The 24,212-nt window shown below is 30.0% G+C and overlaps 2 protein-coding genes and 1 long non-coding RNA gene across 9 annotated transcripts in view; 2 read left to right on the top strand and 1 right to left on the bottom strand.

Annotated features, from left to right (window-relative positions):
- LOC114127162 (box A-binding factor-like) overlaps window positions 1–4,128 on the top strand; it is a 42,073-nt gene extending 37,945 nt beyond the window's left edge. The window contains exons 5-8 of one of the 3 annotated variants that reach the window (XR_007603556.1): window positions 1,541–1,710; window positions 2,172–2,299; window positions 2,760–2,927; window positions 3,117–3,186. Coding sequence is in view for 2 of the 3 variants with exons in the window: in XM_050198615.1 (XP_050054572.1) it covers window positions 1,541–1,710; window positions 2,760–2,927; window positions 3,117–3,186; window positions 3,723–4,012 (698 nt within the window). In the remaining variant the exon portion in view is untranslated. Of the gene's footprint in view, window positions 1–1,540; window positions 1,711–2,171; window positions 2,300–2,759; window positions 2,928–3,116; window positions 3,187–3,722 lie in introns of those variants that run through there. The other 2 variants (XM_050198615.1, XM_050198614.1) reach the window with 2 other exon arrangements.
- Window positions 4,129–5,096: 968 nt separating this feature from the next.
- On the bottom strand, window positions 5,097–10,479 carry LOC114127169 (uncharacterized). The gene is made up of 4 exons (XR_003592661.2): window positions 10,355–10,479; window positions 7,354–7,542; window positions 5,535–5,759; window positions 5,097–5,384 (listed from the first exon to the last, which is right to left on the bottom strand). It is a non-coding gene; the product is annotated as an uncharacterized LOC114127169 (long non-coding RNA).
- Window positions 10,480–10,504: 25 nt separating this feature from the next.
- On the top strand, window positions 10,505–22,747 carry LOC114127168 (erythroid transcription factor-like). Of its 5 annotated transcripts, none has more exons than XM_027991324.2 (8): window positions 10,505–10,647; window positions 13,832–14,019; window positions 14,316–15,298; window positions 16,037–16,209; window positions 17,489–17,617; window positions 19,477–19,585; window positions 21,328–21,520; window positions 22,386–22,747. In XM_027991324.2, the coding sequence occupies exons 2-8, from the start codon at window positions 13,835–13,837 to the stop codon at window positions 22,474–22,476; spliced, it is 1,863 nt and encodes a 620-aa protein (XP_027847125.2). In that variant the 5' UTR covers window positions 10,505–10,647; window positions 13,832–13,834; the 3' UTR covers window positions 22,477–22,747. The 5 variants fall into 5 exon arrangements, with proteins under 5 accessions (XP_027847125.2, XP_027847123.2, XP_027847121.2 ...); XM_027991322.2 differs by lacking the exon at window positions 10,505–10,647 and adding an exon at window positions 12,600–13,024; XM_027991320.2 differs by lacking the exon at window positions 10,505–10,647 and adding an exon at window positions 13,078–13,687.
- Window positions 22,748–24,212: the final 1,465 nt, after the last annotated feature.

The following is a 24,212-nucleotide window of genomic DNA, read 5'->3' as shown; positions in this document are numbered from 1 at the left end:
GCCTCCACACTATACAGTAGATGCCCTTCTAAAATAACACATAATAATATGTAGGTACTATATGTAATGGTTTCGCTCGTATTTGAACGCACACAAAAAATAATATGTATATATAATATATTATAGTTAGTTATTTTTTCTTACGTGTTAATCGCAATTGCGTGCCATTTTTAATTGTCGTAGTACTAATCGAACGTGGCTAATGTCACGTATAGTGATTCGGACGCACATTTCAGGCTTGCGCGACCGGCTTGTGTCGTACAACTGTTTAAAACTAATTAATATTGAGTGTAGGTAAATTATACGATTTTAATTATTTACGAAATATATTTATTCTGCGAATAGTGATGGTATGAATTTTTCAAATATTCGCAGAAATTTCTACAAAACAATATTATATTTAGTCTTGTATTTCTTTTTATATAAGTCATTTACGGTGGCGCGCGTTATAAGTTTTTTATTTTCCTCTCGTTATTGACACCATCATCATCATCCGTCTATTTGTTTCTACACATGTTGCCCTTAGATAACTCTGTAGAACGACCATCGATGGATGACGGGTAGTTGACGGTCCGTCTCGATTGTAATCAATCCACCGATACGATATTACTGTTTATCGGTTCACCGCCAGCGAAGGGTCGTGTCACGAGCTATACAGGACGATTGTTGACGTTTACACGGCTTGTTGACCTCGGGGGCGTTGGTGTATATGACACGGTTAGGGTGGGACGAGGGACAGTAAAATAATATCGTGCCTTAAATATTAAATCCTCTAATAGACCTTTTTTTTTTTTGCCCTTTTTAATATTTGCCTTCGGACCACCTCGTCAAATATTTATCGAATCACCCACTCGCTAATGTGTGCGTTCGCCGCGGCGCTAAAACCCTCTGCAAGTGTGTGATGAAGACGACTCCCCAGGATATCGATTAGTATATATTTATTCAAAACACATATGTTGATCTCAAGTTTACGACCGTTTCTCTAAAACCGCGTTATTTTATGTTTTTACTCTACTGTGTTTTATTTTAAGTGGGATACGAGTACGTGTATATCCTATGATGTAAGTCATAAAAATAACATATTAAATGTTTTAATTACAAAAGCATAATTTCAGTATTTGCATTTAGTCTGCCTGCGCGTTTAAGGCGGCCGATTAATCTCTAATTAAACGAAATGGATTTGTACGGTAGTGCGGTGTATATTATATGAATCGAATAAATAATAAATTAAAAACACGTCATTTCTGCATTTATATATTATTATGTAGTCTTTGTACATTTTATTGGGTAGAGGGAGTTGCTGTTGATAAACGGGCAAACTCTTCTGGACAACTTCGTAGCTAGGCATCGCGAATATATTATATACTTGACATGACTAGTCACGCCTTCTCCCCTTCTCGTACACCACTACTACTACCACCCCTCAATATATTGTACAATAAATAGGGTGTAGTCGATTGCTGTAGACGTGTTGACATAGTGTCGTATTTTGTATGTGCACATATATATATTATATAATATATCTACATATATTATGCAGTCGATGAGATGGAAATATTTTGCGAGGGTCGCGAGTGCGTGAATTGCGGAGCGGTTTCCACGCCATTGTGGAGGCGCGACGGTACCGGCCATTACTTGTGCAACGCGTGTGGACTTTACTACAAGATGAACGGCATAAACAGGCCCTTAGTGAAACAACCCAAACGGCTGGTTAGTGATTATAAAAAGAAAATCCTTTGCAGCTTATACGCGCACCTAAAAACATACGATTTGCATGTATAAGCTTTTGTTCGCTTATTGTTTGTTGTCTCTGTCTTGGGGTATTCAAAAATAAAAAAAACATGAAGAATTATAGACGCGAAGGTATACATAAAAAAAATACCTATAATTACTGGATCGGGTAACTACAGCTCTCCAGGTAAGTGATTCTAATAGCGTTTCAGGACGATCTCTCTCCCTTCACTAACGCAACGAGAGCCCTTGTAGAAATACCTGGTAACCAGCCGTTTTATTAGTAAATTGATGTTTTTATTTATAAATTATTTTTATTATACATATAATTCCCTCTCTGATGACTGTCTTCATTTTGGTCGGTCGTCATCTTAAAAATTTTAAATCTTTTTAAAAATGAGTACATTTTAACATCGTTTATTTATTTATTGTTGTTCTAGTGGCTTCCGGCCCAAGCTCGTCCGGTTCTGGGGATTTCTATAAGGGTCCTCTGTATCATCATGTGCCCGCAAGTTTTGCAAGATCATCTGGAGCCAGCGGATTGGAAGAGAAAACCACGAGAAGAATGGTACGTATTTTAAAGTTAACAATATTTTCTATTTTAATATCTTTCGAGATTATATTATGATATCGGTCGGCAACGATGTATATAATACCAGTGGCGAAGAAATGTATACTTCTAATCATAATAAAGTTTCACTAACCACAACACGTGCTACTAATAATAATCGAATTCACCGGCTTCCGTTATCACGTCTTTAAAAACATTTGTATAGATTATAACGTTATTATGACCGTTTTCTAATCTGTCACAACATAGATACGGGGTTATTAATCTGTGTGTTCATTCATAAACAAAATTTGAAATCGCGACGGGTTCTTCCGGTCTAGGCTCCTCGATGACTAGACGCTTTGTACTACATGTTTTAAATTCTCTTAACAACGGCCATATAACAAGCGCAAAGAACATCATGCTGTGTTACTTATGCAAAAAATAACGATAAAAATGTTTTTAATTTATTTTTTAGCAAAATGCATCTAGACGTCAAGGATTACAGTGCACAAATTGTCAAACGGCCACCACGTCGTTGTGGCGCAGAAATCAAGTAGGCGAACCTGTGTGTAATGCATGCGGTCTATACTTTAAGTTACATGGCGTGAAGAGACCACTTACAATGAAAAAGGACTCTATTCAGGTGATTATTATTTTATTTTTAATAGGAATATGACATTTTATATTTAAACTCACTTTCACAATATTCATTACTCAATTTAATCTCGCCCACTTTATTGATGTATTTTCGACTAATGATTGGGCCATAAAATGTATAGATATTTTTTTATTATTTTGTATTTAATTTGAATATTTTAATTGTAATTTTTAGACGCGAAAACGCAAGCCCAAAGGTGGATCTAAAATCGAGCCAGAACCTAAGAGAATTAAACAAGAAATACGTAAGTCAAATATTTTATTTACTATCATTATTTTGTTATGGTATGATTATATGAAAGAAGAACTTGTATTGAATATTTAATTTTAATTATAAATCTATGGTCGTTAAAAGTTACACAGTTATTACTAATCTGTAGATAATGCACGCAATATCTGTTCAATAATGACTATAAAATATGATAGCGACAAAATTTACTATTTGTTATTAAGCATCACTACTAGTGCATAGTGTTTACTCGATAAATAATAATAATAATGATAGTCATTATTATTATAATTCTTATTATTACTACTTCTAAGTACTAAAAAAGGGCTCTTTTTATACTGGTTATTTCCTATACTTGCACACTGTTAGATAATAATGTTCATGAATATTTAAACCTTTTATAATGTTATTGAAGTATGTTATTATTAATATGAGTTCAGGTACACTTAGTTTTTTAAACCCTTTAATTTTTGTTATGCAATTTTTATTTACCTACTATAGTATACGTTATTAATTAATGTAAAATACTGATTAAGAATTTTTTTCTTATAGCGTCTGAACATAACTATAGTGACTGTCACCGTACATCCGGAAGTGTTTTGAATCATGGCAGTGCTAGTTCGGGTCTTGCATACACCAACTTATATCAAACAGCCACACATATAACACCCGCATACTATGACGTCATCAAGTCAGAGTCATCGCAAGAGTCTATCAACAGTCCACATATAGTAAGCCTAGCATCTGCCAACAACAACAATAACAACAACAACAACAATAATAACATAAACACCGGCAACAAAGATAGGCCTAGTGTTCTAACCATGTCAGTTAATTCCTAAAAGTTAGTTTATTTCTCCTTGATTATTCTTTAGAGTGTTATCAACCTTGTTGATTTCAATATTATTATATCTATATTTATCATTAACGAACAAAATGAAAAAATTATTATGTTTTATTTATATTATTATTATTTACATTATTTAACTAATTACATTATTATATATAGTACATACATTACTGATTGAAATGTAGGCAATTTTCAAAGACATTATTTTAGGAGTTTTTTTTTTTCAAAAAGCAAAGACTGCATATATATTTATATTACGTTCAAGAAACAAAATTTATGAAACTTAAATTTATAAGCTCATATAAGTAATTTTATTTAATCACAAGTACAATATTTTATTTTATTTTTTGTTCTAGTTGAATCTCTATTTATAAAACACTGATTTGTTAAGTACCATTTACTGTATTGTACATTCTTATACTTATAAGTCCTTAATTTATTGTACATATGATGTACTTAATTTGTTAATATTAATATCAGTTGCTTGAAAAATATTATTTTAATTTTTAAGACATCGTTTTTGATCAATTAGAGATTGTGATTAGAAAATTGTTGAAAAATTTTTATTAGTGATAGTTTAATCTAAAAAAAAATATTTACTGAATCCGAAAATTATAGCATGTTAATTTTAAAATAATATTTGTCATCATTATTATTATAATAGATATATTTGTTGTTGTAAAATTGTAATTATTTAGTCATAGTTCCGAGCGATTTATTTACTAATTTAAACGTGTAGGATCAATCGATATATTTTTACACAAAAAGCCGTTAAGAACTATGTAAAATTAATTAAATAAAAATTGCTGGTTGATTAAAACAAATTATAGTACAGAAACTTTATGCATTATAAATCATTTTAACATTTAAGTAATAATTTTTTTTCGACATTATTTTGAGTGATAAAATATTTGCATGCTTGTAAATAAATAAATCTTAATGTGTTATTATTATAATGTGGCTTTGAAATTATTGCTTACTTAAGTTTATTTTTACTTTTTACACTTGTATAAAGCCATATAGTCTTGTCATTATTCTATGTTACGTAAATGTTATTTAGTTAATATTCAAAATATAAGAATATATCGGCAAACAAATTAAAAGTTCAATTAATGAAGAGTGTAAAGATAGTATCTTAATACGATAGGTGATTAGTGAATGGATGATAATAGAATTTTTCACTTGTTTATCAAATATTAAAAATTGAATACTACGATAATATTATTATGTGCAAAAGTCGTAATTATTGTCGATAAAAATCTTATAAATTATAATATAACGTTGCAATCAATATATTGATTAAACAGATGCGATAAACGTCGCGATCGAAATGGAAAAGTCGTTTTCACTTGCGATACGGCCGACTATAACAAATAATCAAATATTTTTGTTGATTACTTGCTATATATCATGGTAGAACCTACTTTTATAATTATATAAAATTGTTAAGCTCGCATGATAAATTATAGTAAGTTGTAAGGATCAATAAAAAGTAATAATTTGTGTGATCTTACTGTGTAGGCAGTGAATTTTAATTTCGACAGACGTCCTTCCGTTGGCATCATCACGTCTGCAGATCCCAGTAATACGTTGTGTGCTTGTATGATTAGTTAGGAGTAGAGTAGACAATAGTAAGTGAATCCTGTGCTTATCAAAATTCGTTTTTCGCAGGTAAATTTTCAAGTTTTTGACGATTATTTTTAATTTTCTTCAGACTCGTGCGGTATACATAACAACGCCTAAAAAAAAATATGAATACTTACCCGTAACAGATGTGCTGTTCCCGTAAATTAAACTGACCCCCTTATAGATGTACTTATTACTACCAATAATAACTGTAAGTTTAAATAATCAATTAAAAAAAACCCTAATGCATTTTAATTCTACAACCCTACAATACAACAGTCATAGAAATAATGAAAAATTTATAAGCTGCACACATAATTTGTTAAACAAACCTCTGAAAATATACAATGTAAATATTTGTGGTAATAATATATTATAACAAATCTAAAGCATATATCTGGTTCGCAAGTTTATGCTGTACAGACTATATTGTTATATAGTGATAGATTTTTGAGTCCTTGAGTAAAAAATGTCGTATACTTGTAATTTGTAAGTCATTAGCTCTGTCTGGACCGTACAGGTTGACATTTAGTCGTGTTGTAATATTATACACCAGACAGTCAATTATTAGTTTCGATGTAAATGGTTAAAATATTTTCGGATTCTTATCGAAAACTACTCTGGGTCCCTAAGTTCATTCCACTACAATAGAGTATACACCAGACGGGTTTAAAATGTTTAAATACTATATTGTGACGTAGGTACTCAAATGAACTCTTTTCTGATCACTATAGCAATGTTAATGTAAGTAAAATTATCTAAATTACAATCGAATGTTATTTTAAGTATAATATAATTTTCTTCACTGTTATAATATAGTTTTTTTTTTATAAATGGTATATTATTGGTATTTAGTATTTTAGTATTAATATTATGGATAATACCATTATTATCTGCGTATCTGTGTAATATATGTATAGTCTGTGTGGGTATTTGTCTTTGGTATTCGCATTTGTGTGACTAAATATATTATATGCAGTGAGTTACAATAAGCCGTATTGCATTATTTTTCTGTTTTAATATTAAAATATTTAAAATAAATATTTTGAATTTTTAACAACATTAATTTACTATTTTTTATTCGGATTCACTATAAATGCTATTACGCGTTGCCGATATCTCGGTTGATATAAAACGCGTCCTACGCTTTTGTTTGGTAAATGCGGTGGATATGATTATAAATATATGTTATCAATGAGCTGTTACTTCCTCTTACTCTTGCGTGCATTATATGTCATATTATTATTGTAATGATTTGTAATAGTATTTCATTTACTAATATTATTCGATTTTATATAATATTTCGACGAACATTTTTCTACGTCAATATTCTTTAATGTTAACAATTTAAAGTGACGTATTTCAGTGTTGAGTACAATTTTCGGGAAAAAATTGTTTTTTTAATGTTATTAATCACATTTAAATTTATAGTATTGTATTTAATTTTTAATACACATCACTAAAGAAATACATTTTAGAATTTTTCACGCTTAATACATTCCTTAATATGACTTTTTAGAAGCTTAACTAAGATTTATATCTTACCACATGAACGATGATAAAAAAAAGTTATTGTAGTTGGATAGTAGAATCATTGTTGCGCCCCTCAATTTTGCACTGGTAAATATTATTATTATAATTCAATGTAAATAATTATAATTTTATATTTACTTAAACCAATAATAATATTATGATATAGGTACTTACTAATTCATAATTGCATTAATGTATCATATCTAAGAATAGGTACCTACTACCTATAGGTACTCATTTGAGTTATAAGTGTTATAACTCCCAATTTTCTATTCATTTTTCTGATAGATATTGTGTTGTAATATATTTTTAATGTATATAATCATAAATTTCTTTAACGACGATCGGCAGGTTTTACTGAACCTAAAACAAAAAATTATTCAAAACACAGTATCTATATATAGTATTAGGAATACATTATACCTATAGGTACCCTGTTGATTTCGATACTTAAATTTGGTCATAATTAAAAAATATATAGGTAAGTATTCATAATATAACATACTCATAATACAATATACATATCATTATAATATATTATTAGATAAAATAGAGAATTTATGAAAATGAACCTACTGGTAATAATGTAATATTCTTATATAATCTGACTTCACTATATGTAATTATACAAATAATATTATTATTTTACACAAGTATTTCATCAACGGCAGATCTCAAAATATTGAATAGAGTAGAGTTACATTACTGTACATTTGTTCATTTGCTAATTTTTTATGGAAGGGTAAACTCAATATAATGTAAAATCATTTTAACTGTAATAAAAATCAACAACAAATCATTTTATTGCTAAGTGTTAAATACCATTTAAAATTTAAAATATTCAGTAGGTACCATGTGTAAACATTAACTATTTTAAATACCATAATTTTAATACTCATAAGGAAAAAAGTATTTAAAATTGTATTTGGTGCCAATATAGGTTAGTATGTACTTGAATTGTTTTACTGAAATATTGTCATAGACTTAAGTTAACTCATCCGCGGTAATGTAACTTAAATAAAAGTTGGTATAATAGAAATATATTTTTAACACTGAAAAATCGCCTATGTATAAATTAAATCTATTCAATTAATTATCATATGACATGTATATAACATTGGATAATTAAAAATAGAGAATCTATATTATATAATATCATAACACAGATATAATAATTGAATGATAACTAACGAAGCCATCATTTTTCTTGTCATTTTTATGGAAATTAGTGTAGGACGTAGGTATTATCAATTATAAATATAAATTGTATAATAAATTAATAAATAATATTATAAATAACTATGTATTATTATAATAATAACTATATAAATAAATGAAAAATGTATAAAATATTTATCTTTGATAATAAGCAATAATATAAGCGCAAAATGGCCAGAATATTCTATGATAAAAATAAAATACTATAAAATACTCGATTCCCCAAAATATGGTTGATATTGGCTTAATCTATTATCTTGAGTTAGCAGTCAATCTTATTATCTATATCTGTAGTTATAAATGAATAATATGGGTGGGCGGGTGGACGGGTTAATAAAATTCGTTACTTTTATGGAAACAAAAAAATTTCCATATCTGTGTTAATAGCAATGATTTTGTCATTTTTTATGAGTAATTTCTGATAAAAAAAAGTTTAAAAATCAAATATTTTAATAATGAAATTGTCTAGAAAAATTATTTCACAAGAAAGTGTAATAATCAAAAAATGGACCAAATATATTTATTCCATTTATTTTTATTTTTTTTATACCTACTTACTATAACATTTTCATACACAAATAAATCTAGTGGACATTGGGTCGTTGTATTTAGTGGTTGTTAATTTTAAATGAAATTAAAACTATTGTTGAAATAATGTTTCAAAATCATAATAAATCGCCAGAATCTTAAAAATGAGGAAAAATATTGTATAGAAGTAAACAACATAGTACATTACATTTAATATCATTTATTAAACTGAAACAGTAATAATAAGCAATAATAATAAGTAATAATAATTTATTTTAATTATGTATCTATAAGCAATTATTAAGCATCATTTGAACCATTTTTAAGGAGGCGGCGAAAACTAAACGTTTAAAGTTACAATATACATATTCTACGAGGGAAAAATACCACGAAGGATACCCCTCAGAACTCTTATCACGAAACTATATATTATATTCACCGATCACTTTATCGTGTAGAGTACAATTGCGTTGTGCTCTTTTCGGTTTCGGAATCCGTAAACGGGGTTTTAGAGTAAGGATTAACTATGCGTATTTCTGTCGAATAACAGCGTAATAAATAATACGATCGTACGCATATCTACGTATGTTGTACAACATTATATTATATTATCAAGCCGCGTATAAAATAATGATTTCCGTACAGATTACGGATTTACAGGGTGTTTGAACAAAGCCCGTGAATATATGATGTTATATATAATAGGTGCATTATAAAATGTACTTGCGACAAACAAGACCAACCGAACCACCGAAATACCCACACCGAGTCGGTCCTTTGTCATCGTCGGGCCACTATTAATGGTCGAATTAATCCTCGTCTATAATAGCAGGATCTTTTTTTTTCTTCAATTACGATTCAGCCTGGCGGCGGCTCGTCTGTCGTGTCTGGGTACTCAGTGGGGAGACAATATTATTCGAAGCGAATTTTACTTTATATACACATTATAAAACTACTAATCTGGATATCGGCGTTTTCTTCTTCATTTTATTTAGTTGACGACACGATATCGAAATATTATTGTACTAAAATACAATGGCGAAGTAAAGATCAATGATTATAATATTATTGACCCGAACGCGCTCTCTTACTACGTATGCTCGCGCGCCGTTTAGAGCTGCAGTACGTGACTAGAGTATAATACCTAAATTATCTATATACATATATATTCAGAAGAAAAATAACCGTTTTTGAAAAGTAACAATTTAATATGAGCCCACTTCAAAAAAGTAGTGTATGCCGCCGTAATATAATATTACGCGTATATATATACACACATAATGATATGTACGGACATCGATGTATTTCCATACTGACATAATGCGTATAAAAGTGTACACACACGCACACGCACGATTTATACGATTTGTACGATTATTGGTTCTCGTATATTAGAATGGCAATAAAATATAAAATATTATGATCTTACCTAGTTACGATTTGTAACCGCGCGCGTACGAATTGTTTTTTGTTTCGGCGTGTCGTACGCGCGACAGTAGTGGGACGCCGCCGTAGGTGGAGCCAAACATATAACGCGAGAAGTTCTGTACAAGACAATTATCTTTCACGAGCGTACCTGTCAAGTGTCAGATCGGTTTTAACGGAGAGTTCTACATCAGAGGTTCGATAAAAAAAAAAAAAAACCAAAGATAAATTTCACGAATATAATATTGTCCCGATAAACTCGTGCCGTGAACCCAACACTGTGTACTCCAAACACAGGTAAGTCGAATCTCATTAACGATATTTTTTTAGTATAGCAATTTGTATTATTATTATTATTATTATTCTAATAAAACATCTATTGATCTCTTTTTTGAGATGGACGTAATGACGCCGTGTCATGTCGTCGTGAAAAATCCGTTGTACCAGAAGTATATTTCGAATGCATATTTTATACTTTTCGTCGCGAAGCACGACAAAAAGATGTTATTCTGTGTCTTTTTGTAGATATTATTAATGTTTTATTTACGAAAAAAATGCAAGGTTCTGCGAAATTAATGATTGATCATACATTGAACTAGTTCAAAATATATTAGTCACGATGATGTTTGATAATACGAAATCATATTACCTAGTAACTATAAACATGAGTGTATTTATCTGCGAAGCTATAATTAAGACATTCATTGGAATTTAGCGTTCAGTTGATTTTTGTCAGTATAAATAAATGCATACGATTAATTAGCGTTTGAGTGGTTGCGACCAATATTTTATTACATACCTAATATTTAACGCTTTCAACGGTTTCAAAATTGTTTTACATGGACTTCGCAAGATTTATTTAATGAGAAATTATTCATCACCGTGTCTTATTATAAAAACCATCGTGGAAATATGCAATTTGAGTGTTTATTACTAGGAAAAAAAATACAAATTATAGAAGAGTGCATTATATTATTTGATAAAGAACAATTTTAACTTTTTTAAAGTTCAACACAAACTTGGTCAAATTACTGTAATTTTCTATTACCTATGGTTAATGTTTTAATGCGTTATTATTAAAAAAATTAATAATTATTTAGTAGATTATAATTAAAAATTAATTTAAATAAAATGCCATTCATGTTTAGGTTAGTTAATAAAATAAAATATAAATCAAATTATACTAACCTGATACATTTAAATAAATATTAATCACATTTCTGCAGATTTTCTTTATTTTTTGGAAATTTATCGTTTTCTTACAGTTCGAAAATTGGTTTTTACAAATTCAAATTTTTATTGTTATCCATGGTATAAAATGGTATATTTATCTTAGATGTTTTAATAAATAAATACAATCTGAATATTAATTTTTAACAAATATATGTATATTTTTTTTAAATGTAGGTATTTCATAACTGAATATTGACCACGTAGTTATCTTATTGTATTATATATGTACGTTAAAGTTTAGACTGATAGAGGGTGGAGTAGATATAATGTTCAAAGATAAAATACTTTTGAACTACCTACTGCACCACCACTCCTGTCTTAAACTTTAAACGCCTGTTAGATAGCCACGTGGACATAATGTTTTAATCATGATACATGAGAATTTCAAGAAAAATATATTTTTAATTTAAGTGTGATACTATTTATAAAAATCAAATGTATTTTATATCATTTTTTTATAAAAAAAAAACCGATAAGTATGTATAAAAAAACGACTAATGAGGAAAACATACACTCAAATTGCAAATATAGGAAATTATTATGATAACATTTTGCTTGTAAACCTATATATACTATTATACCTATTTATAAATTTATATATTTTAGAATTTACAACCATTAAAATTAAATGTTGTATTGTTAGGTTTTAAAAAAATCACGTTTATACCTATTATATGAACAGTTTTTTTTTCAAATTAAATATCTAACCTATAATATTGTGTAGCTCTTCGTTGCAGTCGGTTGTGTTATTATATTCAGTCTTGAATCATCAATAATCTATATAGTTATTCAAAGACGCTTAACGTTGCAGTGGCACTTAAAACGAAATTAATAGATTCGAAGTACCTACCTATACAATGTGATTACGAAACAAATAGACACACCACGCTGTGTTCATCAGCCGATGTGTAAAAAACATTTATAAGCCTCCAAATGTACAATTGAAAAGCTAAAAAAAAACCTCAAAGTAAACACGAAACTTAAGTGTGTAATGTGTACCTTATATAATCCCCTCGGAGATAGATAACAGAACTCGTCACCAAGTCATTGCGCATATTACGATGATATACTTGTTCTAGTTCGGGCGTAATTATTATTGTATTTTATTCTATTTGATTTTCTCGCCGAGAAATCGGTTTCGATTGAAAAAAACGCGCGACAACCACACCACTATACAATGTACCTTCGTCCGACGCGCACCGCATAAACGAGCTCGTCGTGACGTCCTGCAGGTTACGGTAGTAAACCATATTACTCGTAACGTGGCAAATCACTCGAGTCTTGCGATCGTAGAAATCTTTGCCCCGGCGTTTTGGGTGTTTACGATTTTTTCGTCGTCATCGTCGTTGTTGTCGTTGTTGTGCCCGGACGTTCCGCTCGGTAATGGCGCACCGAACGATCATGTCGTCGAAACGCTACTGTCGGGCACGATAGCGCCCAGGTAAATTATTCATTCTTTTCGTGTTATTGTAGTCTTTATCACGCGAACCGGGATATCTCTGACAGGAAAGTTGGGGTAAGATTAGACAACGGCTATTCCGAATATATATTGTGTGTATAATAATATTATGTTATCGAACAAACGGGCGACAAAGATATCGGGGCACCCGTTTTTATCTCATCGGGTTTCGAGATAAAAAGATGCACTCGACGTGGCGGCACACGGCCAAAATACCAGTCTCACGCTAGTCGCTCGGCCTGGTTGTGTCCCTAAACCCGATATGTAGTCCGATAGTCCGTTTGCGTTTGTGTGTGTGCGCCGTGTGTCGTGAGTCGTGAGTCGCGCGCGCGCGCGCGTGTGTGTGTGTGTGTGTGCCATGTGCGCGCGCACACATAACGTATAGTAATTTTTGTCGTCTATTGCAGAGTTTGTCGTTTGTGTAGAAAACATAAATATTATATTTTTATAAATAATAACATAGGTAATATTAATAATATGTGCTTACGTTTTTGTTGTCAATGACGTAAAAAATATCGTGTTTGATCGGTCTGGCCGTCCGGACGTCGCGGTCGACATCGGCTTCACTCTCACTTCTTTCGAGTTTGACCCACAGACGCGATAATGACCGTTGTTTGTTCCTCTCTAACGTCCTGGACGCAATGTGTACGACGTTAAAAGTGATATACATATAAATTTATATACATATAAGTATATATATATTATTATATTCATATAATAAATAATAATATACATTTTGCTGCTATACAATTATAACATGTATTGAAATTTTATAAATTAATGTCAAAGGGCATGGAGGGTGACGGGACTTCCAGAGGGGTGATAAGACCCGCCCCAGCACATATCAGGACCATTACGACGTCGGGCCACATAACCACCGTGCCTAACATCGAAGGGCAGACCAGGGACGAGAGCAATGCCGCAGACACCATGTCGCAGTTAAAAGTGCAACAACAGAGAGACTTTGGACACAACGGGTAAGTTCAGTGGCCGTACTATACCATATTTGTCTAGTATTATTATCGTTTAATATGTAGATAGTAATTATAATGGAATTCCGTCATTTAACTGTTATTTAGTTGATCGTTTTATAATGCATCACTATTACCTACATATATTATATTATACATATACACTACATATATTATGTACAATGTATAATATATATGTGTGTGTCATATAATAATGTTTATATATATAATTGGTATGTTGATTGCGTACAGTATAGGTACATATATTTATGTTGTTTTTATTTTGTTTTTCTGTCTATTAGGTTATCTAGGAACTGTACTCCTGATAATACGGAATGCGTACCGACGGAGGTGCTTATGGACGGGTTCAATGAAAACGGTACGCCTGCTGCTCACACGCCCGAAGAGGCCGCGTCACCGGACGAATACCAAAAAGACCATAGTCCGCCCGCAGAAGCCATCCGACTCCGGAGAAACGTGGATGGTACCGAAGTGAATTTGCAAATACCGATGGAAAAGTTGCCCACGTTTCATGGGTACGTAGCTACTACCGAATTTCCAAGTCACAATCAGAGATATCAGCGAATTAGATATTTGGAGTACCGAGGACAGTCTCCTGAAGATGGCAGTGGCGGCGGCGGCGGAGGTTTTGAACAACCCCTGATCAAGTACGAACATCACCAACAACAACAGCAGAGTAAAATGGATCCGAATTCTAGTTACGTGACTTTAGAATCGGTTACGGACGTCTATCAACAGCAGCAGCAACAACAGCAACAGCAGCAACAACAACAACAGCAACAGCAACAGCAACAACAACAACAACAACAACAGCAGAATTACCAGCAACAAAACTCGTACCAGACGTACCAAACGTACGAGAGCGAACAACCAGTGAATGACATATTTAACATATATGATAAGGAGAGTCACGGTGGTGGTGGAGATTATGGTGTAAAAGCCGGTCACCAGAAGGGTAGTTACGTTCAACAGACTCTGATGCAACAACAACAGCAGCAGCAGCCCGAGTATCAAGACGACGTCAACGGCGGTGGCGGTGGCGGAGGTGGTGGTGAGGGACAACCGGATTTCTGGGGACCTCACGAGCAACAGGTGGCAGACTTCACAAACGCTGCAAACGAAACTTTAGCAGCGGCCAACGCACTGCAAATTCAAGAAGTCGGCTTAGGGCCGCCGGATGGAAGCATACAGGTGACCCAGCAGTATGCTATTTTCCAGACCGGTAACCCCGGACCATCGTGGATCGACGAACACTACGATCAAAGTACGTATGTATAGGTGGTGATTTACTCTATGTGAATTTTAATATTAAATAAGACAATACGATTAATCGGTCGGTATATATTACGTTATTTTTGCCGCAATTTCACAAGAGAAGGGGGTTGATCGACGTCCTATCGATGAATATTATATTATAATATAATATATAATTACAAATTTTGGGTATAAACTCAAAGTGTACTGTATTTAACTCTGTATAGGACTCTACACTCGTATTTGTTGTCTCCATCTTAAAAATTAGAGTGAATCGACTAACCTACAGTACAACTTAAAGGTAGAAAACTATGTATATTCGCGTGTTGGTTTTTACGATAATTCAATTTTTAGCGAGTTTTGTGTATACCTATATAAAATAGTGAAATTTAAAAATGCTTATAACTTGCTAAATATTGAACTATTGTAAAAAAATAATCATTCTACTAACACAGATCTTACCGTTAAGTTTCATAATTGGTTTAATCTCATTTTTGAATTAAAAAAGTTACAAAACAACGTAAACTTGTATATGTTACCCACTTGTAAGCCGGAGACAACTAATGTAAGTGTAGCATCCTCTAAATGTCTTAATTTGAGATAATTATACATACGAATTAATTACTCTTTTACCCTCGGGACCCTCACTCTAACATTTTTACATATTTATATATACGTAGGTATAGTTGTGACACTAAACTGCTAAATGAAACACGCTTTGACGATTGTCGTTTGTTGGTTTTCGTAGACGGCATCCTGAACGTGGACATGAAGGAATGCGTGAATTGCGCAGCCAACGTGACGCCCCTGTGGCGGAGGGATGGCACGGGCCACCATCTATGCAACGCGTGCGGCTTGTACAACAGGATCAACGGAGTGAATCGGCCGCCGGTCAGATCCGCGCAAAAGAAAACCACCCAAGTACGTAATGACACGATAAACCGATTATGACGACACATATAATATATTATATTAATCTATTATTATTATGCCGGTATATTATATTGCCTATGTATAATTCATATTATACTTTTAACTGGTGGACTATACACAATAATATACGTAGTAATATAATGTACCGCTAGTTGATTAATAATCGTACCATATATTATAATATATATCGTTACGATTGAGTGATTTATGGCCATCACAAAAAATATATATACTATGTATATAATATCATATATATATGTAATAAAACAAAAACGAACCGTCGAAAAAGAAATGGACAGATAAAAACTAATTGAGTTTAAAAGTCAAATTTTAAAATTATTCTAATCGCATAATTTATGGATTTAATGATATCATTGAAACCTCACTCTTATACTTAATTCATGTTTGTATAATTCTAAGAATTAGAAACTAGTTTAATTAAAGAACGTATTGATAAAAATTGTAGGTACCCGAATATCTTGATTTTCTATATCTAAACCAGATGCATAGATATAATATAGAAATCATTTACAGTTCATACTAATCATATTATAGGTAGGTAATACTTTTTGCCGTCAAAATTATTCGGTTTTTAATAATAAAAGTATAATAGTATTTAGTAGTATTTTTATTTTCTGTGGGCATATAATCAATTATTTGAAGAAAAAATGTTCACTGGCTAATTTGTTTTTTCTTCACTAATTAAAGCGATAAAACTAATTACATATATAATATAATTATGGTAATTTGGTATGGATTTCAGAGCTAACAATATTCTTAAATGCGCTTATTGAAATTTCAAATGGTCCTATGTCGTGTATTCCGATAATCGTCTTAACACTCTTAAACGTATTGATCGATTAAACCATTCCGAGCACGTAATATCATCTATTCATATTATACTCATCGTAGTATACTCCATGTGATTATAGACAATACACAATAGGTCAAATTCGGGGTGATCAATAACGAAAACTACTTAACAATAAGCAATAAACCAATAACGATAAACATATTATTAATGCATATTATAGCGCATGATACCCTTAAAAAAAATTCCCGTATACCTACTATCGTACGCGCTGCGGCCTGTGACTGTACACAGAACAATAATAATGTATTCACTATTGACATTAAAGTCGCCCGCGTAAAATATATATTATAATATCGTATAATTACCCGACGCTATAATTATAGTAATAATAATGTCATATTATGGTCACTGTGTCGTCTATAATGGTCTGAAATTTTGTTTGACACGTTCCAGCAAACAGGAAACAAACGTTCCGGAGTGGCCTGTGCTAACTGCTCGACAAATACGACGACTCTGTGGAGACGAAACAACAACGGAGAACCAGTGTGTAACGCTTGTGGTCTCTATTTCAAATTGCACAACGTAAGCTATTGTTCATAAGCGATCGTCGTGAGTACGACGTATTGATATATATATATTATTGTTCTTTATTATTATACGATGTCGATACCTATTTGACGTGTACACGTCGTCATATTTTACACATTAGTCGGCATTATAATCATAATAGGTAGTATATTATAATAATACATATTTGTTATTATTTTAAGTATTTGTTTTGTTCGATTGCAAAGTCATACCCAAAGTCAGAGTGGTTTTTTTTCATTTTGTTGGCTCCTGCAGTGTGTAGATTATCGTAAAGGTCGGTCAGTATCATTATTGGTTACCACAAGTGCAGTCATTTTCATGCATAACTCCAGTATTTTTCCGACAAGTATCGATATGCAATATGCTCAATATAATCTATATCAATAAAAGACAACTACATTTTACATTTTAAAAAGTGCCCATACGGGAATTTGTTTGTAAAAAAAACGAAAATTTGTTCATTAATATAGGGTTGATAGAGGTTAATAAATAGTAAGTAAAATAGTTATTACAATTATATATTTGTCTTATAATATTTGGTCAAAATCACACATAAAATGACTTTATTAAAAATAAAATAGGTATGTAATTTACATTTAACGGAGCTCAAGACTAAGTAAATCCACTAAAATTTTAAATTATCACAAATGTTCGTTTAATAATTCAGAAAAATTCATATTTTTATAATTTAGTATTTCGTTTTCATCACAGTTTGAATTTAGTCAACTAGCAAAAAACTATAATGTTTTTTTATTTATATTTTGTAATCTATTCCCATTGCCCATTGGTACAAAAAATGAAATAGTTATTAAGATCGGATATAATTTTAAATCCATACTTTATATTTGCTCAATACAACCCAAATCATTTTGTTGAAAATCTGTGCAGTTTATACGGAATTTATGAAAGGATAGATCCACGGGTGTTTAATTTGACATAAGAAACGCCGTGCAGGATTAGCTAGTAAAATATAATAATAAGTACACACAATAATACAATATTATATATCATACGATTCGGTTATCCATCAGTCGTTGGGTTTGTACATAATGTGTTCTAATACAATTTACAAACGTTTTCTAAAACGTAACTGAAGGTTTGTTTTACTTATCTCGATATTGTTTAACAACTTGTAGATATTATTCAAATTTCCGCGATCGGTATATGATATACTATAATATACGAGTACATGACACTATTCTCGATTCCCAGATTCCCAGTTCCCACGGACCCAATATATAATATACAGCTATTATCTGTTTGCTCTTTCGTATTTTCTAAATACTATTGTCGTTCGTCGTGTCTCGGTCTTTCCTAACCGGCTTTTGCTTTCGTCCGTCGTAAACAATAAACATTTGTAGTATATTAAGAGGAAAAAAAACGAAAAGAATATACTCTGACCAGACCGGGTGTGTACCGCCTACTGTTCCTGCACAGCGGTGTAGTAATAAAAGTATAAAATGTTTCAAACATTTTCTCGCGGGCTAAACAGCTAAACTAGCACGGTATTTGTTAGCAAGCGTTTTAGTTTCCTCTTCGCTCGTATTTAAAACAATAATTACTTTTAATTCGTCAGTGGCTCCTATTTTGGCTCATATCGCGTCACCCGGTGTGTAAATATCCGCAGAGAGCGAAACCTTTTCCTTAAGCCTCCGTCATAGGTGCACGCAAACACACACACACATATACAAACACATACACATACGCACGCACAACCGTGTATCGTGTACCCACGCCATATTATATTGTGTGCACCGGATGGCTGTTGTATGCTGTTTGTGTCAATATTAACTAGGAAACCCAGATGACTAACTAGGGTTTGAAAATAAACATTGTCTCATGGGTGATTTCAGGTCAATAGGCCGTTGACGATGAAGAAAGACGGCATACAAACGAGAAAGAGGAAACCAAAAAACCCGTCCATCGGTGGTTTCAGCCAAAACTCGTCGTCTAAAGAGAAAGGTAATAATAATAATAATAATAATAATAATAATAAATCGGCTCGATATACAATGTACAATATAATATTGTTATTGTATAATATAAGTATTATATATGTAGATACCTATCTGTGTGGCAACGACTTTTGTTTTACTTTTTTTCGGTGAAAAATATGTTGTGTGTATTTGGGGGAGGCTCAGTGGTAGTGAGTGACACGACCCGCGCGCATGGGATTTATGGCCTTATCAGCCAGTATGTCAATATTGCAGTGTTTGCATAAGGGAATACGAGGTGAAGTGCACGAAGAGTTGGAAGTGGTGTACAGCTGATAAGGAAATATGTTTAACGATCTCGTGGCGGCGGTAAACACGGTGACATAAAAAAATCAACTATATAATAACAGTGAGTCGAGTTTTGACACATTGTAGTATTCAACGTACACTGCACGTTCTAAACTTCTTTCACTAAACATTAAAGTTTAAATTTACTTTTTACCTTGAATAGTTGAAGTATTGCCATAAATATACCTTTACGAATGCCTATTGTACCACTGCAGAGTTTGTCGTACCTAGTTTAAAAACGATGTAAATAGGTGATAAATTATTTTTTTCATAATTATTATTCATTGTGTTTTAGGTCATTATACGACTGAATAATAATAAAAATAATTTCTACTATAATAGTAATTTTATTAATGGACGATACAAAACTTAATTTATTTATATAGTAAAATATGAAAAGTCACTTTTTTAACCATTAAGTTAAAGTTTATACTTAATGTTATAATAACTATATTAATAATTTAATATATTAATATTATTATAATATATTATTCATATTTAAATCGAATGTTATACGGGTAATATATTTGACCATTAAAGTAGAAATGAAGAACAACAACAATAGAAGTTAATATCAAATAATTGTTTTATAAATTATTATTTATATTATTTATAAATATCATAATATGATCAGACACGATTATTTCAAAACAACCTACATAAGAAATATAAATTAAATGAACTCGATTTGAGTAGTTTTACTCTATAAACTATAAATTAATACAATCTTACATAAATTGATTATTTTATTTAGTTAAAATAAAATTGTACATAATTTATAAATGATTTAATAATGAAAATATTAAAGAATTATTATTTATTGTACCTACTGTAAAATTTTAAATACATAATTTTAAAATACATTCCGTTACACATAACAATTTCTTATTTTAAAAAGTAAATAATTGCTTAATAACTGTACTATAATTATACTATAATAAAGTTCAAAACTCAGTCATAATATCTTTATCAGCTTATTTACCATAGGTATAAATTAAATTATTATTAAAACCATTATTAGTTCGTAATTTATAAAACTAAAATCTAAAGGTATTATTAATTTTAGAGATAATTTAATATTTTGTTTGGAAATATAAAGTATTATAAAATATATTGAATATTATTATAGATTAAAATTTTTTAATAAACGTATAATCAAGGGGATAGAAAGATTACGAAAAAAAAGTATTCATTATTATGTATGATTGTAAAATAAGTTGCGTTTAGTTTTTTACAAGGCGCTTTTTATATTATTTATATTTTTCTTTTACACTATACCTAACAGTCAATAGTTAACTTTAAAATATTAACAGGATAAAAACAGTTAAGAATTAAGTATTAATTCAACATTCAGAAGATAAACATTATTTTTTATTTGTATTCAATGATAATAATAATATGATTAATACTTTTATGTTGTAGGAGAAGTAACAACAAAGCTTCTACTTCCTCACTTGTTTACTAATTCTCCGGATAACAAACATCAACACGGACATCTTGGTGGTTACGACCAAACTGCAATGACATCACAAGAACACTTCCTGCCTCACGGTTCTCAAATTCACATCCCTACATTACCCCCACCGCCAACAAACCTTAACCGTCATTCATCCAAGTAAATAAATTTAAATGTTTTTAAAACATTTACTTCATCTATTCTAGTTAGTAAATTTGTAATATTGTAAGTTGAATTTAAAATATGTTTTAATTAAAATAAGGGAGTTTACCTCAAATGTTCCAATAAATAGATTTGACAAGTAATTTATTTAGTAATTTAGCATCTGAGATAAGCTAGGAATGTATATGTATATATTATATATTTTTTATCTAAAAGATGTGCTTTATAGGTTTTATGTATTATATTACATAGTTAATATAAAAAATAAATAATTTCTTATTTTATCATAAATTTACATTAGTGTAAAAAACAAGTACCAATAAATAAATAAATTGATTAAAAAACAAAAATAAAGTGTAATTATAACATACCAAGCCGGTTCAAAGTAATTTTTGGTGATATCTTGATTGAGTTTGTAACTTACCTTTAAATACAATTATATTTTAATATAAGATTAACTTAATAAGAATTTATATATTCACTAAATGTTCAAAATGTTTTGCCATAAATTATTTTTATGAGTAATTGAATGTTGTTAAATTATCTAAGGTAGGCGACAACATGTATTAAGTTAGAAGAGTGCCAAAAACTATATCTAATATTATTATCTATGTATATTGGCTGGAATGTGTTGTAAACTTGTAACTTGTATTGTATTTCAAAATTCTATTTGAAACTTATACTAAAAAATCAAAAACACAGTTATATTAAGTAGGTAGGGTTAAAGTACTTAAATTTATCTTTCAGAGCAGTAGGTAATAAAATACACTAAAACAGTTAATTTAAATTTACTAATTATAAGAAATAAATAATTTTGTTTTATAACTAAGATAATAAGATTTGTTTCTTTTAATTGTATTAGTAATGGGCAATCGATGGAACAATTGGGCTCTAGAGACATGCTGACCAGTGTGATCACTTCTACCGGAAATCAAAATGTAAGAGATGATTAATTTCCTACCAATTAGTAAACATTTAAATTAATGCAATACTTTTGTGAATAACTTTTTTCAATTTAGTATTATCGTATAGAATATTTGTTCATTTGCAAATTAATATATAAAAAATATGTTATATAAACATAATTTGTTATAACAATGTGATCATGCACTGTAAAGTGATAATGAATGATAATTATATATTTTATATATATAGTACCTATCTATAAATATATAATCTTATAAGATTTTGTGATGAAAGAAATATAGCTAATTGTTTATTTTATTTAATGTGTATTAATTTTTTTTAATTATTATGCTTAGAATAAGTTACTTTTAAATGAACAATCTAGGAAATTGTAAATTGGTTAATCAAATTAAATAGTTTTATGTTAAATAGGTAACTTAAATATAGGTAGATTAAGAAAAATAATTTCAATATTCAATAAAACTGGATTTAAAAACTATGAAATGTTTACAGTATGTACCCATTCAAATTATATTTTTCATTGTAAATTTAATTTCATTGTGTTATATTTTTAATTATTTTTTTTACATCTGTACTTTGTGCTGAAGCTACTTATTTTATATCCTTTTAAATTTCAAAGTTATCTTACTTTTATTAATTTGCACATTCTATGATGATTAGTAACTTATGGTGTATCAAAAAAAAAAAAAAAAAATTCTATGTTTTATACCAAAGCACTATGTAATAGGTAGGTAATTAATGTTATAGTCAATAAGTCAATATCCTCTGTCTCTGTTATGTTTTAACCGTTTCAAAATGAATGGTATATTATTTTTTTTATAGTCTAAATATTTACTATTTTTATAAGCACTGTTCTATTATTATTTTCTATCTACTATATACAATGAATAATTTATTATAGCTTTTACTCTATAATCTATGTAGACGGCTAGTTTCATATTTATAACATTGAGATTGTACTTAAATACTTAATATTGGTGTTAATGTTATAAAGTAAGGAGTTTTGTAAACTAATTTTAATTTTAAAAATTAAAATGTACAGAAATTACAGAAAGTTTAAATTTATGATAAAAATGTAAATAAAAAGACTTATACATTGTAATATTATGCAAATGATAAATTAAATATAAGTACATAATCGTTTTAGGTATTCTATGTGTACTAAACATTTGAAAAAAAATTATTCATTACCTATGGACCTCATTACTTCAATGAAGTAACATGAAATTGTGAATTATGAAAACTGATAAGTATACAATATCCTAGTTCAAGTATGTGGTTCAATGTATTATAACTTATAAGTATTGTCCTTATGTTGTCTACTGTTTTGTATACATATTTGTTAATTGTTACTGTGAACCAGTGGAGAGTTTTTTAGAAGGAGGGGAAATTACTTTTTCATCCTTGAATAATTTCTACAATAATACAATTCCTACTCAATATACTCAATATATTATGTCATTATGATATTATATTATTAATATGTAGCACTATATCAGTATCAATGACTATTTATTATTTAATATAGGTAATACTTTATTTGTATAAAATTGTTGGATTGTAATTTATTAATGTGAAAACAATTTTTTTGTTTCTTAATTTTTGCAAATCTGTTTATTATATCATACACTGGTATCTATATAACTATTTCCTTGTTAATATACAATAGCACTAATCTGCATAAACATTCTTCGCTCAATATTGAGCACAACCTCATTTCCAATCTACAAACTACAACATACAAAAATAAATATAATCAAAT

Source organism: Aphis gossypii, chromosome 1 (genome assembly GCF_020184175.1).
Source record: "Aphis gossypii isolate Hap1 chromosome 1, ASM2018417v2, whole genome shotgun sequence".
Taxonomy (NCBI): domain Eukaryota; kingdom Metazoa; phylum Arthropoda; class Insecta; order Hemiptera; family Aphididae; genus Aphis; species Aphis gossypii.
Note: the sequence above shows the minus strand (reverse complement) of the source record. Positions and strands in the feature narration are given on the sequence as shown.